The following is a 16,531-nucleotide window of genomic DNA, read 5'->3' on the forward strand; positions in this document are numbered from 1 at the left end:
TTACTTTTACTATACAACTGACTAGTTATTCAAACAGTAAACTGTTGAGTTACTCATAACAAGCATTTGCCTATATATGACGTCCCACGGGTTAAGGTACCTTATGGAGGTTGGCGCTTACGCTATTATTAACGCCGCTCCAATATTTGCAGCGCTATGCGACGTAAGCGCCAGCCGCCACAAGGTACCTTTTGCCGTGGAACGTCACATATGAGTTATGTTACTGCAATGTAACTATATCATCAATGAACATTACAACAATTTAAATAATCATCAATGAACGTTTCAAAATAGTCGCCAGTATATGTACTTATGTAGTCCTCACACTGGATGAGGATTAAACTTAAATTTCTCGAGCAAGTGGGAAATAGAATGGAACGATAACCCTCCCGAAAGGATGGAGATTACTATTAGTCCTACAGTAACACCACCTGGCTTCACATAGTCTGGAAATGAATGGTGCCAAATAATAGGTGGAGAATGAGCAACAAGAAAGAGAAAAAGTCCAAAATGTCTCCTGTGCAGGACATTGCGCACATCATTCAGTACTGTTCGCTTAGCAAATACGACGGAAACCCTGGAAACTGATTTACTCACGACAGTGAAGTAATTATACCTCACCCCAAGACGGGCCGCGATATGAATCTGACGGACTTCTGGTGTTCTCTCAGTAAAGTTACTTACCCATACATACACAATGACGCGTGTACAGACATGCCGCGCACACATATAAAAGCAAATGATTTTTGATGTATGGCGTGTCCGCCCTGTGACGCTAGGTTGAAGAAAAAGATAAAAAAGCGCTTTGAAAAATAAACGTAGACGCAAAGGGTGGACTTTTTATACGTACCTATTTTGAATTTCACGGTACTGACAAAATTTCAACTGCGATAAAAAACTAATAGCTATTTGGTACAAGTCTCATCATAATATGTATAAGACCATATTTTGTAACAATGTTTTGTAAAACTAAATAGTTAAATACTTAAATAAAATAAAATGTATTATTCATAACATACAGTTATACCTAGGTCAATACATGATGAGTTTATTTTACTTATCGATCCTCATACGAAGATTACATTAAAATAGAAGTTAAATTATTATATTTCTTTCGAAAGAATTCGCGGGTAATTATTGGTATTACCTATACATAATTATAATATTCGTATCCGTACATGACATTACATGTTCAATTAAAACCGTACTGTTGGAAATTTGAAACGCTTGAGTGAAAATCAAATAATTAATTAATGACTTTTCAGCCACTACCAATGAGCAAATACTTTTAAACTTCTATCACGGGTAATAATTGATCTAGTGTAAACATACTGTAATGGTATGAATCGATTCGATACAATCGGTAGTCAGATGAGCGCGCGTAACATTATATAACGGAGTCGGCGTCGACAGCGAGTCATTCCCGCCGCCGCCGTCGCCGCCATGTCGCCGCTCGCCTGCTCGCTGCTCGCATTCATCGCGCTGTTCGTCGCCGACGTCGAGTCAAAACCGAACCGTTATTGCAGGACCGTGAAATTGGGTAATGAGCACTTTACAACGTCCTAATTTTAAATGTCAATTTATACTTTATCTACTTCCCGTGTGATTCAAATGTTTCTAATAAATTTGTTTTCTATTATATTTCACAAATTTTCATATAGAGAAAATAAATGTAGCGCTAGTAAAATCGCTACATACAAAAACCGAACGCTTTGTGCAGCACGCGACACTCGCGATTGCTACAAAAATAATGCAAAAAAGTAATTAAAATAAGTTTTTCGCTCTTTACGCCTTAAAAAATGTGCTTAAGGAGGTAGCTGTTTATTTTTAACTCGTAGCATAAGGAAATTCATAAAAGTGTTTAATATATGTTTTTAAATTTGATATAATATATCTTTGCAATAAAATTGCGGATTATTATTTTTTTAGAAAGAGAGTAAACGTGCTGCATATCTCAATTAAATAAGCTTCGAATGACGTTCAAGTCAAATTAAGAAGATTATTTTGATAATATAAAAGTATTACTTATTTCAATGTTTTCTTACAGGCAAAGTAACAAAGGACTTTATTAATTTTAGTCTTACTGTTGCCGGCGGCGAAATCAAAGTTCCTGACGTAAGATTTATTTTTGGGTTATTATTTATTTAAACTTTATTGCACAAAAGAAAAACTTAATGCACAAAACGTGAACTTAATGCCATCAATCATCTTATTATCATATTAAATGCATGTTTCTGCGTGGGTGAAAAATGCTTCTCTGTTTCCGGCTGTTCTGTTTTACAGGTCGCATTCCTCAACCGATCGTTAAATTTTTGAACAAGCTATAGATATTTTTCGGTTCAGTTTTCTTTCTCTAAATAGCGGCCGCAGGAGGAATTCAAGTGTTTTAGTAATTATTATAGTATATTTTTACAGTTAAATTTATTTGCGAATGAATGAAAATTGTAAATTGACCATATTATTCAGAAAAATGGAATTTGTGATAATAACAGGAGTGTTTCGAGTTATCAAAAGAAGGAATATGGGTATCTTTAAAAAAAACTACATATAGTAATCTTAATAAACAAATAAGGATGTGATGTCACTTCAACTAATTGAAACTTACATTTTAGCAAAATTATTTTATGTGTTCATTTTAACTCTTACAACAACGTCTACTCCAAAAGTATTAAACTTCTTTAACAGAGATGGTGGTAGAGCGAATATTTTCGTAGGTAACAACTCAGTCATAGTTGTGGTACAAATCCCGTTTGGCTCCTCATGTAGTTTTTTTTATAAAAAAATATTGTTTATTTTATTTGCAGAAAAGTACTAGACCAGGAAGAAAGCTAGTGGGCGAATTAGTCAGCGTGTGCAATGAGCCCCACTCGAAGCCTATTATAATTCCACGTATTCGACGTATAGCACCTCATCAATACAGACCAAACTTCGGTATGTTTAGAATCATCTGTCCTAGCAACATCACCGGCTGTGATAAACTTGACTTTCATGTGAGGCAGTATTGGGAAATGGTCACTGCACCTCATTAAATACTTAAGAGACAGTCAAAATTATAGTGATTAGAATTGGATTCTTGTCTCGATTAAAAATGTAGAATTACATTAGTATTTTATTTAACCCACAAAAACCCTAAATAAATATAAGGTTCCAATAACTTGTCACCATATACTAAAATGAATTCTATTTTTAGGTGAATAGAATTCATTTTTAGTAAAAAGTATAAGGTTTTAATAACTGGCCACCTTATTCTAAAATGAATCTTATTTATAGGTGAATGAATTCTATTCATTTTTTTAATGCTATCCGTTAAAGCAGAAAATTAGCTTGTGTGATTTGTTATATTTTGCTGTCTTTACTTAATTTTGGTAAAGTAATATAACGAAACACGAATGTTTAACGCCGACTGCTGTGAAGGAGTACACAGTAGCAAATAAACAAAGGATATTAACGGAAGCGGGCGCGGGTATTAATTATAAATTATTTTACAATTTAGTAGAAAATTTGTGTCTACTTGTAGCGAAAAAATGTATGCATTTTAACGTCGAGTTAAGAGAATAATTGGATTCTTATCACGATTAAAAGTACAGATAATTAATTTCAAGACTTACGAGGACCTATTAGGCCAAGAAATAAGAAGTTATAGAGGGAAATGCTAGGAACACAATTTTTGACTCCGTAACTTTGTTTGGACTAGTTAGGAGGTGAACATATCAAAAGTTCCCGGCCGTAGCCCCGGTGCTGGGGGGGAGAGGGGGGTAAGAAGGTCTAATTTTTCGGTTTTTCACTAATATCTTGGAAACTTTGCGTCTTAGCGACATGATTACTGAGACAAACCAAAAGCTGATAAAATTTGTTACAAGTTTTATTCACTCAAGTTTTTCGATATCTTGAATAGTTTTTGAGATATCCGCTCTTGAAAGTTTATTTAGGGCTTTCAATTTTATCTTGATATCTACATTAGTGAAGCTGCTAGGCCGTGTTTGGTATCATTTTCGTATAAATCGGGGGTGCTGAATTCATTTTTGGTATCACATTGACACCATTCCTTAGAAAAAACATATAAACTTTAAACAAATACCTTTTTTTTTTATTCCTCTTCACGCTTAAACCGCTCAACCAATTTAATTGTAATTTGGTATACAGATATTTCGAGTCCCACGACAGGACATAAGATACTTTTTATCTCAATAATCATCCTTTAAAGTTGTGAAATGGAGTATGGGGGGAATTCAACTTCGTCGACGAAACTGAATTCCTGAGGTAAATACTGCTTAAGGTAAAGTTTGAAGTCATGTTAGGTATCATTTTCATCTAAATCACAGATGTATACCATCCTAAATTTCACCTAAACCGGTTCAGCGGTTATTGACTCCTCATACAAATTTCCACTCCACTTTTCACATCCTCAAAAGATGCTTTTGGTTATAAAAACCATCCTATGTCCTGTGTCGAGACTGAAACTATTTCTATACAAAATTTCAACGAAATTGGTTCAGCGGTTTAATCGTGAAGAGGGATTTTTTAAAATATATTTTTTTTAATTTTGGTTTTACTTCGGAATAGTGTCAATGTGATACCATAAATGAATTCAGCACTCCCGATTTATACGAAAATGATACCAAACACGGCCTAACAGCATCACTGATGTAGATATCAAGATAAAACTAAAATTCCTAAATAAACTTTCAAGAGCGGGTATCTCAAAAACTATTTAAGATATCGAAAAACTTGACTAGATAAAACTTGTAACTAATTTTATGAGCTTTCGGTTTGTCTTAGTAGTCATGTCGCTAAGATGCAAAGTTTCCAAGATATCAATGAAAAACCGAAAAATTCGACCTTCTTACCCCCCTCTACCCCCCAGCAGCGGGGCTACAGCCGAGGACTTTTGATATGTTCACCTCCTAACTAGTCTAAACAAAGTTACGGAGTCAAAAATTGTGTTCCTAGCATTTCTCTCTACAACGTTTTTTGAGCATTCATTTACTGACCTATATATGAAGTTGCGCTTACATTGAATCTTAGGGACTTCTTTCTATCTATCCACTATCTTATTGTCGTTATCTGACAAAAAAACAATCGACAACGAATTTAAAAAAAAATCTTTCTTCTAACATCAATGGGTTCCGTGTCAATAGGTTTAAGTGGTATTAAGCAATTGGATACGGATATCACTTGCGATAGTGTAGCAAGCGTAATGCACCGGGTCGGCGGCGTAGACAGTGCACCATTCCCGCCGCCGTTGCCGCCATGTCGCCGCTCGCGCTCGCTTGCTCGCTATTCAAGCTCGCCGCACTGCTTACCTTCGCCGACGTCAGGTAGGGTAGGCAGTATTGTGCCTACCTGCATTTGGGTAATACGGGTAAATAGCACTTTTTTGCCATCTCAGATCTGGTTATAATTTATTTTCGTTATTTATATACAAACATCTAAAGAGAACTGAAAATGAAAATAAATAGCATTGTTAAAGTAAAAAGTAAAAATTATTTATTAACCAAGAAGAATTGCTTAAATACAGTATGTAAATTATTGACGACTTCCACACTAGGCTAAGCCTGTATCGTGAAAGTCAGCTACATGCGGAAATTAACCAAGTAACAGCGGCTTGAAAAATCAAATAAGTACATGCAAACACAAATAGTGCATGCAAACTTACAACTAAGAATAATACAACTGAAGAACAGGATAACTAAATGGAGGCAAATATACTAAATAGAATCAGAGGGTTCCGTAACTAATTATTTACCTGTTGCTATATTTCGTGTGAGTGCGTGTGGGAGATGATGTGTCATGTATGAAGGGGGCTGGGTGAAAATTGGAATATACGAGTATTATGTAAGATGACATGTAGGAAAAAGTGTAGTGTATTGTTTAGGACAGCATATCTTCAGACTCTTTGTAATTCAATGGCATTAGAAATTGTCGTATTAAGGATTTAGCCTTCCGGAGAGGGCAGCCTTTGATGTCACAGCCCTTAAGCACAGCATTGTAAATATAGGGAAAGATCAACGATTTAAAGCGTCTGGCGAACTTACTACGGACTCGAGGCACAGGTGCCCTGAAAACGCGCTGATTTAACATGCCTGGGTAGGACGAACACTGAGTTATCCGGCCATGCAGTAGGTATGTCACATGTTTTTAAACAATATTTTATAAAATAATTTGATTTCGTACACCTTTACATTGACTTAAAATACCCTCATATTGAAAAGTTTTTTTACAGGTGGCTATCCAACAGCTAACTATGTGGAATGTACGTTCACCGCTCGTGGTGGTGGCACTGTTGACATTCCTGATGTAAGAAATTTACTATAAAGTTTTTTTTTGTCTCTCAGATATTACATTTAAGTTTACGGAATTCGTGAAAAATAACAACTCTACCTGTAGCAAAACGTAAACTTAGAAGCTAACATAACAAAGGCGCAAATGCTCATAAGGTAACGTTTCATACGAAGTTTAAAAATAGAGTGATAGCATTGAACGGTGATCCTATGATAAATTCAGTGTTGCATGTTTAGTACATGCAGTTATTTTAACGTGAAAGCTAGTTTCCTTGCGGTGGTCCCTAGCTTGTTTGACAGAAATCGATCTATCAGTTTAAAGATTATCATCTCTTTTCCAAAATTATTCAATATGTAAGGAATTTTTATGCGTACGGGTTTTTTAAATTATATTTTTTTATATTTCTATAAATGTGCCAGAATAGGAAACTAGATCATCGGTGAGTCTATCAGGCTCTAACTCTAAGCGAGATATCATACCCAGCAAACATTTTTGGTCAATATTCCGAAAAGGGCACCTATTTTAGGTTGCACAATTAAATCACAGATGTATACCATCCTAAATTTCACCTAAACCGGTTCAGCGGTTATTGACTCCTCATACAAATTTCCACTCCACTTTTCACATCCTCAAAAGATGCTTTTGGTTATAAAAACCATCCTATGTCCTGTGTCGAGACTGAAACTATTTCTATACAAAATTTCAACGAAATTGGTTCAGCGGTTTAATCGTGAAGAGGGATTTTTTAAAATATATTTTTTTTAATTTTGGTTTTACTTCGGAATAGTGTCAATGTGATACCATAAATGAATTCAGCACTCCCGATTTATACGAAAATGATACCAAACACGGCCTAACAGCATCACTGATGTAGATATCAAGATAAAACTAAAATTCCTAAATAAACTTTCAAGAGCGGGTATCTCAAAAACTATTTAAGATATCGAAAAACTTGACTAGATAAAACTTGTAACTAATTTTATGAGCTTTCGGTTTGTCTTAGTAGTCATGTCGCTAAGATGCAAAGTTTCCAAGATATCAATGAAAAACCGAAAAATTCGACCTTCTTACCCCCCTCTACCCCCCAGCAGCGGGGCTACAGCCGAGGAATTTTGATATGTTCACCTCCTAACTAGTCTAAACAAAGTTACGGAGTCAAAAATTGTGTTCCTAGCATTTCTCTCTACAACGTTTTTTGAGCATTCATTTACTGACCTATATATGAAGTTGCGCTTACATTGAATCTTAGGGACTTCTTTCTATCTATCCACTATCTTATTGTCGTTATCTGACAAAAAAACAATCGACAACGAATTTAAAAAAAAATCTTTCTTCTAACATCAATGGGTTCCGTGTCAATAGGTTTAAGTGGTATTAAGCAATTGGATACGGATATCACTTGCGATAGTGTAGCAAGCGTAATGCACCGGGTCGGCGGCGTAGACAGTGCACCATTCCCGCCGCCGTTGCCGCCATGTCGCCGCTCGCGCTCGCTTGCTCGCTATTCAAGCTCGCCGCACTGCTTACCTTCGCCGACGTCAGGTAGGGTAGGCAGTATTGTGCCTACCTGCATTTGGGTAATACGGGTAAATAGCACTTTTTTGCCATCTCAGATCTGGTTATAATTTATTTTCGTTATTTATATACAAACATCTAAAGAGAACTAAAAATGAAAATAAATAGCATTGTTAAAGTAAAAAGTAAAAATTATTTATTAACCAAGAAGAATTGCTTAAATACAGTATGTAAATTATTGACGACTTCCACACTAGGCTAAGCCTGTATCGTGAAAGTCAGCTACATGCGGAAATTAACCAAGTAACAGCGGCTTGAAAAATCAAATAAGTACATGCAAACACAAATAGTGCATGCAAACTTACAACTAAGAATAATACAACTGAAGAACAGGATAACTAAATGGAGGCAAATATACTAAATAGAATCAGAGGGTTCCGTAACTAATTATTTACCTGTTGCTATATTTCGTGTGAGTGCGTGTGGGAGATGATGTGTCATGTATGAAGGGGGCTGGGTGAAAATTGGAATATACGAGTATTATGTAAGATGACATGTAGGAAAAAGTGTAGTGTATTGTTTAGGACAGCATATCTTCAGACTCTTTGTAATTCAATGGCATTAGAAATTGTCGTATTAAGGATTTAGCCTTCCGGAGAGGGCAGCCTTTGATGTCACAGCCCTTAAGCACAGCATTGTAAATATAGGGAAAGATCAACGATTTAAAGCGTCTGGCGAACTTACTACGGACTCGAGGCACAGGTGCCCTGAAAACGCGCTGATTTAACATGCCTGGGTAGGACGAACACTGAGTTATCCGGCCATGCAGTAGGTATGTCACATGTTTTTAAACAATATTTTATAAAATAATTTGATTTCGTACACCTTTACATTGACTTAAAATACCCTCATATTGAAAAGTTTTTTTACAGGTGGCTATCCAACAGCTAACTATGTGGAATGTACGTTCACCGCTCGTGGTGGTGGCACTGTTGACATTCCTGATGTAAGAAATTTACTATAAAGTTTTTTTTTGTCTCTCAGATATTACATTTAAGTTTACGGAATTCGTGAAAAATAACAACTCTACCTGTAGCAAAACGTAAACTTAGAAGCTAACATAACAAAGGCGCAAATGCTCATAAGGTAACGTTTCATACGAAGTTTAAAAATAGAGTGATAGCATTGAACGGTGATCCTATGATAAATTCAGTGTTGCATGTTTAGTACATGCAGTTATTTTAACGTGAAAGCTAGTTTCCTTGCGGTGGTCCCTAGCTTGTTTGACAGAAATCGATCTATCAGTTTAAAGATTATCATCTCTTTTCCAAAATTATTCAATATGTAAGGAATTTTTATGCGTACGGGTTTTTTAAATTATATTTTTTTATATTTCTATAAATGTGCCAGAATAGGAAACTAGATCATCGGTGAGTCTATCAGGCTCTAACTCTAAGCGAGATATCATACCCAGCAAACATTTTTGGTCAATATTCCGAAAAGGGCACCTATTTTAGGTTGCACAAATTAGGGGACCAAAATGAGGCACGTCGAATCGACGTCGTCGGCACGTCGAGTCGACATAAATGGGGAAAAACGCACGTGCCGGCGACGTATTTATTGACGGTAAATTAGTGATTACAACCATTAGGTCAACACTAGGTCATGTTTCCGACGTCGATTCGACGTCGCCACGACGTGCCGCGTAGTTGAAATGTACTAATTTGGTAATCTTTACCACCATTAGACGTGATGGTGACATATTTTTATCCATATAATTACTCTGCGAGGCAATATTTAGATGAGACGCGATGAAGAGAAAAAGAGACACAAACATTACGCTTATATATTCTTTTCACTCAGAAACAAAATGTCTAACAAGAAAACAACTTTAAGTTGTGCAATGATAATGGCGGCCACTAAGTCATGTAAAAAATTTTAGGCCGATTACGCAGATGAAGAACGATGAAATCTAGTGCACAGAAAATTTTTTCGTGCAGTATGTTAGGTTTACATACAAAACTATCGATGGGCTTTTGAAATATTTAAGTTTTCATCATTTTATAAAATCAAAATGCATATATTTGCTTGTAATTGAGTGTTGTAATTGAATATTTGTGTGTGTGAGTATATTGACTCGATCAAAAATATTGTTTTATTTTGAATATTAGCACAATGAAGTACCGTGCGATGGCACCATTCAAGATATAACAACTTAAATAATGCAATTTCATATTTAGCATCTCGTTATAATGAAAGAAAATGGCGGCACAACCTTATGGTATTGATAGTACTTTACAAGTGATTTTAACTATATGGTCGCAATTTGGTATCTATTTTAAGTAACATTTACCTAAAATTAGTAGCTAAATCGACATATAATCGACGACCTAAAGGTCTCCGTATAAGAAATAATTACGTCGCAAATACACCTAAAATGTCTTATTAGTACATTTGACATATTGGTCAGACTTTGCAGTTAATTTTACCTAATATTTCGACTTATTTTCAACCATTAAGTCCCTGACTTCATGGTCCCCGTATAAGAAATAATTACGTCGCATATACACCTAAAATGCCTTATTAGTACATTTGACCTATTGGTCAGGGTTCGAAGTTAATTTTACCTAATATTTCGACTGATTTTCAACCATTAAGTCCCTGACTTCATGGTCTCCGTATAAGAAATAATTACGTCGCATATACACCTAAAAGGCCTTATTAGTAAATTTGACCTATTGGTCAGGGTACGAAGTTAATTTTACCTAGGAATTCGACTTATTTTCAACCATTAAGTCCGTGACATCATAGTCCCCGTATAAGTAATAATTACGTCGCAAATACACTTAAAATACCTTATTAGTAGATTTGACCTATTGGTCATGGTTTAAGGTTAATTTTACCTAATATTTCGCCTTATTTTCAACCCCTAAGTCCCTGACTTCATGGTGTATTTATGAAGTGAAATTTACGTTTTACGTCCCTATATTTCGACTTGGAAGTAAAAGTGTACAATACGTAAAATAATTGGTGACGTAGGACGTAATTTTTACTTAAATTGGTAAAATCTTCTTCGAGCCTAGGAAAAAATACTTAAAATGTTTGCTGGGTATTTACAAGCATTGCAGACGCAGTATCATTTCAAACCGAACTTCTCTTGCGTGTGCAACGACTGTACTAGCGACATCCCTGGCTGTGACTGTGTCCATCTCCAGATTGAGGTAATGCAGTTTAGCGGAATGGTCACGGCACCTCATAGAGTAGATTAGTAGAGTCCGACATCTTTGCACCGGCTTGAATACAACAAAGTGTGAGTGTCATTTTAAAAGTACCTAACAGTTTCATAGAAATTCGACATTCATGCTGATATGTCCATAATTTGTCATTGCAAAATAATTACTTGGTGAGCATGATTTTAGAATTGGTTGGCAAAAAAAAACATGTCTTTAAGCAGTTCAATTGAGAGGTATGCGTATTAAAGGAATAGTAATCTGATATATCGACGCCGGAAAGCAAACACGTAGTAACACCCAAAAACCAAATTGTTCACCAGAGACCTTTTCGAGTTTTGAAAAAAAATTATAACTATCTTTTTTATGAACTTACTCAAAATTGGATGCAACTCATGCAACATTGAAAAATTTTTGGACTTCAATTTTATTTCAATAATTTGTTAGCAATTTAGAATGCATTAAATGTATTGCCAAAAATTTTACCACACCCTTAAAATGACTTTAATGGCATCTTAAATTAAATTGCACGACATTTCAAATGTTGTATACTTATAAAATGTGAAGATGCTTCCGGGATTCATAAACGAAAATAAAATATCTACCTATTTGGCATTTTTGCTGCGGCTCATGGGAGTGGGGACCGGGATTATTCCGGTGTCCACACGATGTTTTCCTTCACCGAAAAGCGCTCGGTAATTATCGAATGATAGGTACGAGTAACGTCCGTAAGTAATCAAGAACGGATATTCTGGATAACCACACAAATTAATACCTTTATCGGGATTCGAACCCGGGACCTCCAGCTTCGGCAGGGTGTACCGACAAGGCATACTATTATATACTTAGCTCGATTTGACTATTACATAATATATATTGCTTAATATACTTATTATAATTATGTAGGTGGCTTTCTAAATAAGCATACAAACTTTATTGGTAATTCTAATTAGCTTCATATCGTGATGAGTGATGAGTGAATGCGAATAGTGAATATATCATACGAAATAAGATTCTGACTAACGAGTTCTAGATGTAGACAAAGTTGCGATCAAACCACAGAATAAATAATAGTACTAGGTACAGAAGACTCACTCTCTAACAAAACGCGTCTGTCACGATCAGCACAGATATGGCCGCTAGGTGGCGACGGCGCCACGCGCGATTTTTGGCAAACCCTAAAATTGGGGTCGAACGGATGTATTTTTAGCTACCTGTAGCAAAGCGACGAAATCGCGGAGTGAGTCACGCCTGTCAATACTAAGCTTTCTGTAACATTTATTTAATTAGATTATTGCATAAGCCTATACATGTGTTAGCAATTTGAAACGGCCACGAGGAAAAGTGTATGAAAACAAATAATTATATGTATATAATTCTTAATCGATTTTCCATGGTAAGAAATCGATTTAATGTTACATTATACATTTCGGCATAAGCGTATAATTAATAGAAGCGTATAGTTACATAGATAAAAAATTATTATTATTATGAGCCTATATTGTCCCACTGCTGGGCAAAGGCCTCCCTCTTATTTCTCCACGTATCCCTATCACCTGAAGTCTCCCACCAGTCTCTCTCATAGGTGTCAAGCTCGTCCCGCCATCTCCGACGAGGTCTGCCGTGACGCCTTACAGTCCGTGGGACCCAGCGGGTGGCTGTTTTCGCCCACAGATCATCCGGCATACGGCAGACGTGTCCCGCCCAGTCCCATTTAAGCTTGGCGGCAGTTTCAGCTACGTCAGTGATTCGCGTTTTGGAGCGTAGTATTGTATTTTTAATGCGATCGGTCAATTTCACGCTCAAAATACTACGCTCCATGGCCCGCTGACAAACCTTGAGTTTGGATTTTTGAACTTTTGTCAAAGACCAAGTCTGCGCTCCGTAGGTAAGGATGGGGAGAATGCACATGTCCATGAGTTTTCTTTTTAGCGGTATAGGAAGGTTTCCCTTCATGTACTCCTTCATAGACCAAAAGCTCTTCCAGGCATTCTCGGTCCGTCTTGCGACTTCTTTGTCTTGCCGTGCCTGGAAGGAGACTATTTGGCCAAGGTATATATACTCATGGACATATTCTATTTCTCTCCCATCTATTCCTATTCTTATTATAAAAAAGCGCTCTGAAAAATAAATGTACGCGCGAAGGGTGGCCTTTTATACAAACTTTGAATTTCACGGCACTGATAAAATTTCAACTGCAATAAAAATATTAAGGCATAAAAAACTAAATGATATTTGGTATCAAGTCTCATCATAATATGTATAAGGCCATATTTTTTTATTTTTTGTAAAACTAAATAACTTATCGACCTTCATAGGAATATTACAATATAGGAGTTAAATTATCAAATGAAGATCGATAAGTTATTTAGTTTTACAAAATATAAAAATTGGTTTGTATTTTATGCCTATTTGTATGTAATGTGTATGGGTGAAGGTTAGATTGAATATAATATAAGTGTATATCTTAAATAAAATATAGAAACATAGAATTATCATATTCCTTTCTAAACAAGTTGCGGGTAATGATTGGTATTCTATAACGTTAACATCCGTGCATGACTTTACATGTTCAATTAAAATCGTGTATTTCACAATTTCAAACGCTTATGTGAAAATTTATTACATCCACTATCAACCGGGTAAATACTTTTAAACTTCTATCACGGCCAATAATTAACCTCATGTAAACATACTGTAATGGATTGAATCGATTCGTTACACTCGGTACTCAGATGAGCGCGCGTAACATATATAACGGAGTCGGCGTCGACAGCGAGTCATTCCCGCCGCCGCCGTCGCCGCCATGTCGCCGCTCGCCTGCTCGCTGCTCGCATTCATCGCGCTATTCGTCACCCACGCCTTGTCAATGCCGAACCCTTTTTGCAGTAAAGTGGAATTGGGTAATTAGCACTTTATACTCGTAACGTCCTAATTCAGATTTTAAATGTAAATTTACACTTTGATCCTAAGGAATTTTTTTTGCATTCTACTACCCGTGTGATATGTTTCTAATAAATCCAATTTCTATTATATTTCACAAATTTTCAAATAACAAAAGTAAATGTAGCGCGAGTAAAATCGCTGCATACAAAAGCGCGCGCCTTGTGCAGCACGTATGGATGCGAAAAAAGAATGCAAAAAAAATAATTAAAAATTAGTTTTTTGTTGTTTACGCCTTTAAAAAATGTATTTAAGAAGGTAGCTGTTTGTTTGTTTGTTTGTACCCGGCGGGAAACGTGCTGCCATCTGAATTAAATAATCTTCAAATAACGGTCACGTCAAATTAATAAGATTATTTTGACAAAATAAAAGCATTATTTCAACGTTTTTTTACAGGCAACAAAACAAAGGACTTTATTGATTTTAGTCTGACTGTTACCGGTGGCGATGTCACCGTCCCTGACGTAAGACTTATTTTTTGTTTATTATTTATTTAAACTTTATTGCATACAAAAAAAAATGAACAAAAGTTGAACTTAATGCCATTAATTATCTTATTGTCTGCGTGTTTCTGCGTGGGTGAAAAATGCTTCTCTGTTTCCGGCTGTTTTCTTTTACAGGTCGCATTTCTCAACCGATCGAAAAATTCTTGATCAAGCTATAAATTTTTTTTCGTTTCAACTTTCGTTTTCTAAATCGCGGCCTCCCGCGAGATACAAGTGCATATTTAGCAAAATGGAAATTTGTGATGACAACAGGAGAGTTTTGAGTTATTCAAAGAAAAAAGTGGGGTGTCTTAAAAAAATTAACTAAATATACTAACTTTAATAATTAATCAAGTAATTGAAACTTAAACTTGAGCAAAATTATTTTAATGCTTTCATTTTAACTCTTACGTCAACGTCTACTGCAAAAGTATTAAACTTCTTTAAACATAAACATAATTTATAAAAAACACGTATTTCATGGTTACATTCATACAAAGACTTAAAAATAGTGATAGTTTACATGTGCCTGAACTAGGATTCCCTGTGTTTCAGGCATGAAGTATGGCAAACATAGTTCAAACTAATTAATTTTCACTTACAAAAACACAATTATAATTTAGCAAGTTAATACAAACAAAAAACACATTAACACAACAAAAACATTAAGAACCGGCTAAGTGCGAGTCGGACTCGCGTTTCTAGGGTTCCGTACATAAGTCCGACTCACACTTGACTGCACATTTCTAATAGGTTTTCCTGTCATCTATAGGTAAAGAACTATTTTGTGTATTTTTTTCAAAATTTTAGACCCGTTAGTTTCGGAGATAAAGGGGGGGGGGGGGGGTCATTTTTTGACTATTTTCTTAAATAACTTCTAACCTGTGTATTTTAAAATTATAAAAAAAAACATGTCCATCTTTGGGTCACTAATATACATTATGTGTACCAAATTTCAACTTAATTGATCCAGTAGTTTCCGAGAAAATAGGCTGTAACAGACGGACAGACAAACAGACGCACGAGTGATCCTATAAGGGTTCCGTTTTTTCCTTTTGAGGTACGGAACCCTAAAAACACATTCTTTAACAGAGATGGTGGTAGAAATTGCTGTAAGTGATATTTAAAAACAGGGCGAATTAATATTTTGGTAACTCGGTCATGGTTGTGGTACAAAGCCCGTTTAGCGTGATTGTTTATTTTTGCAGAAAAGTACTAGACCAGGAAGACAGCTAGTGGGCGAAGTAGTCAGCACGTGCAATACGCCCCACTGGGAGCCCAAAATAACTCCAGCAATTATGTCAGATTATGAATTCAAACCAAACTTCGCTTTGTTTAATATTGACTGTCCTAAAAACATCACCGGCTGTGATAAACTTGACTTTAAAGTGACGCAGTATTGGGAAATGGTCACAGCACCTCAATAAATACTTGAAAGACAGTCAAAATTATTGTGATGGGAATTGGATTCTTATCTCGATTAAAAATGTGGAATTACATAAGTATTTTATTTAACCCAAAAAAAGTATAATGTTTCAATAATTCTACGCTTTCTATGCTTTCAATAACCGAACACCTTATACTCAAATAAATTCTATTAATTATAGGTGATTAGAATTAATTTTTAGTTTAGGGCGGCCAGTTACTGGCGGACCTGGCGAATTCACCTTATACCACCCTATACTTACTTATTATATTAATGGTTACTGTTAAAGCAGAAAGTTGGCTTGTGTGACTTGTTATTTCAGTTTATTGTTTGTCATTACTTAATTTTGGTAAAGTAATATAATAAAATAAAAAATGAATGACTAACTGCGACTGCTGTGCAGCAGTACACAGTGGCAGATAAACAAAGGATATTAACAAAAGCGAGCGAGATATTAATTATGAATAATTTTACAGTTTAGTACAAATTGTGTGCCGACTTGTAGCTTAAAAAATGTATGCAATTTACCGTCGAGTTAAGAGAATTAGTATGTTTCAAGACTTTCGAGGACCTCTATAAAGTTGCAGTTACATTGAATCGTAGGGACTTCTATCTATCTACCCACCATATACTGTAGTTATCTGATGAAA

At 35.6% G+C, this 16,531-nt stretch overlaps 1 protein-coding gene and 1 long non-coding RNA gene across 3 annotated transcripts; both read left to right on the top strand.

The window, feature by feature from the left end:
- Positions 1–1,401: 1,401 nt before the first annotated feature.
- LOC134663416 (uncharacterized) lies at positions 1,402–15,945 on the top strand. 2 transcript variants are annotated; one of them, XM_063519785.1, is made up of 3 exons: positions 1,402–1,540; positions 14,367–14,434; positions 15,664–15,945. In XM_063519785.1, exons 1-3 carry the CDS (start codon positions 1,444–1,446, stop codon positions 15,880–15,882), a joined length of 384 nt encoding a protein of 127 aa, XP_063375855.1. In that variant the 5' UTR covers positions 1,402–1,443; the 3' UTR covers positions 15,883–15,945. The 2 variants fall into 2 exon arrangements, with proteins under 2 accessions (XP_063375855.1, XP_063375854.1); XM_063519784.1 differs by lacking the exon at positions 1,402–1,540 and adding an exon at positions 13,785–13,930.
- On the top strand, positions 2,055–3,099 carry LOC134663424 (uncharacterized). The gene is made up of 2 exons (XR_010098141.1): positions 2,055–2,115; positions 2,805–3,099. It is a non-coding gene; the product is annotated as an uncharacterized LOC134663424 (long non-coding RNA).
- Positions 15,946–16,531: the final 586 nt, after the last annotated feature.

This window comes from Cydia fagiglandana, chromosome 4 (assembly GCF_963556715.1).
Source record: "Cydia fagiglandana chromosome 4, ilCydFagi1.1, whole genome shotgun sequence".
Lineage (NCBI taxonomy): Eukaryota > Metazoa > Arthropoda > Insecta > Lepidoptera > Tortricidae > Cydia > Cydia fagiglandana.

Bases quoted from the DNA above. Each gene is read 5' to 3' on its own strand.
- LOC134663416 (XM_063519785.1), top strand. From the start codon at position 1,444: ATGTCGCCGCTCGCCTGCTCGCTGCTCGCATTCATCGCGCTGTTCGTC. The intron at 1,541-14,366 runs GTAATGAGCACT...GTTTTTTTACAG, and splicing joins TTGCAGGACCGTGAAATTGG to GCAACAAAACAAAGGACTTT. The intron at 14,435-15,663 runs GTAAGACTTATT...TTATTTTTGCAG, and splicing joins GCGATGTCACCGTCCCTGAC to AAAAGTACTAGACCAGGAAG.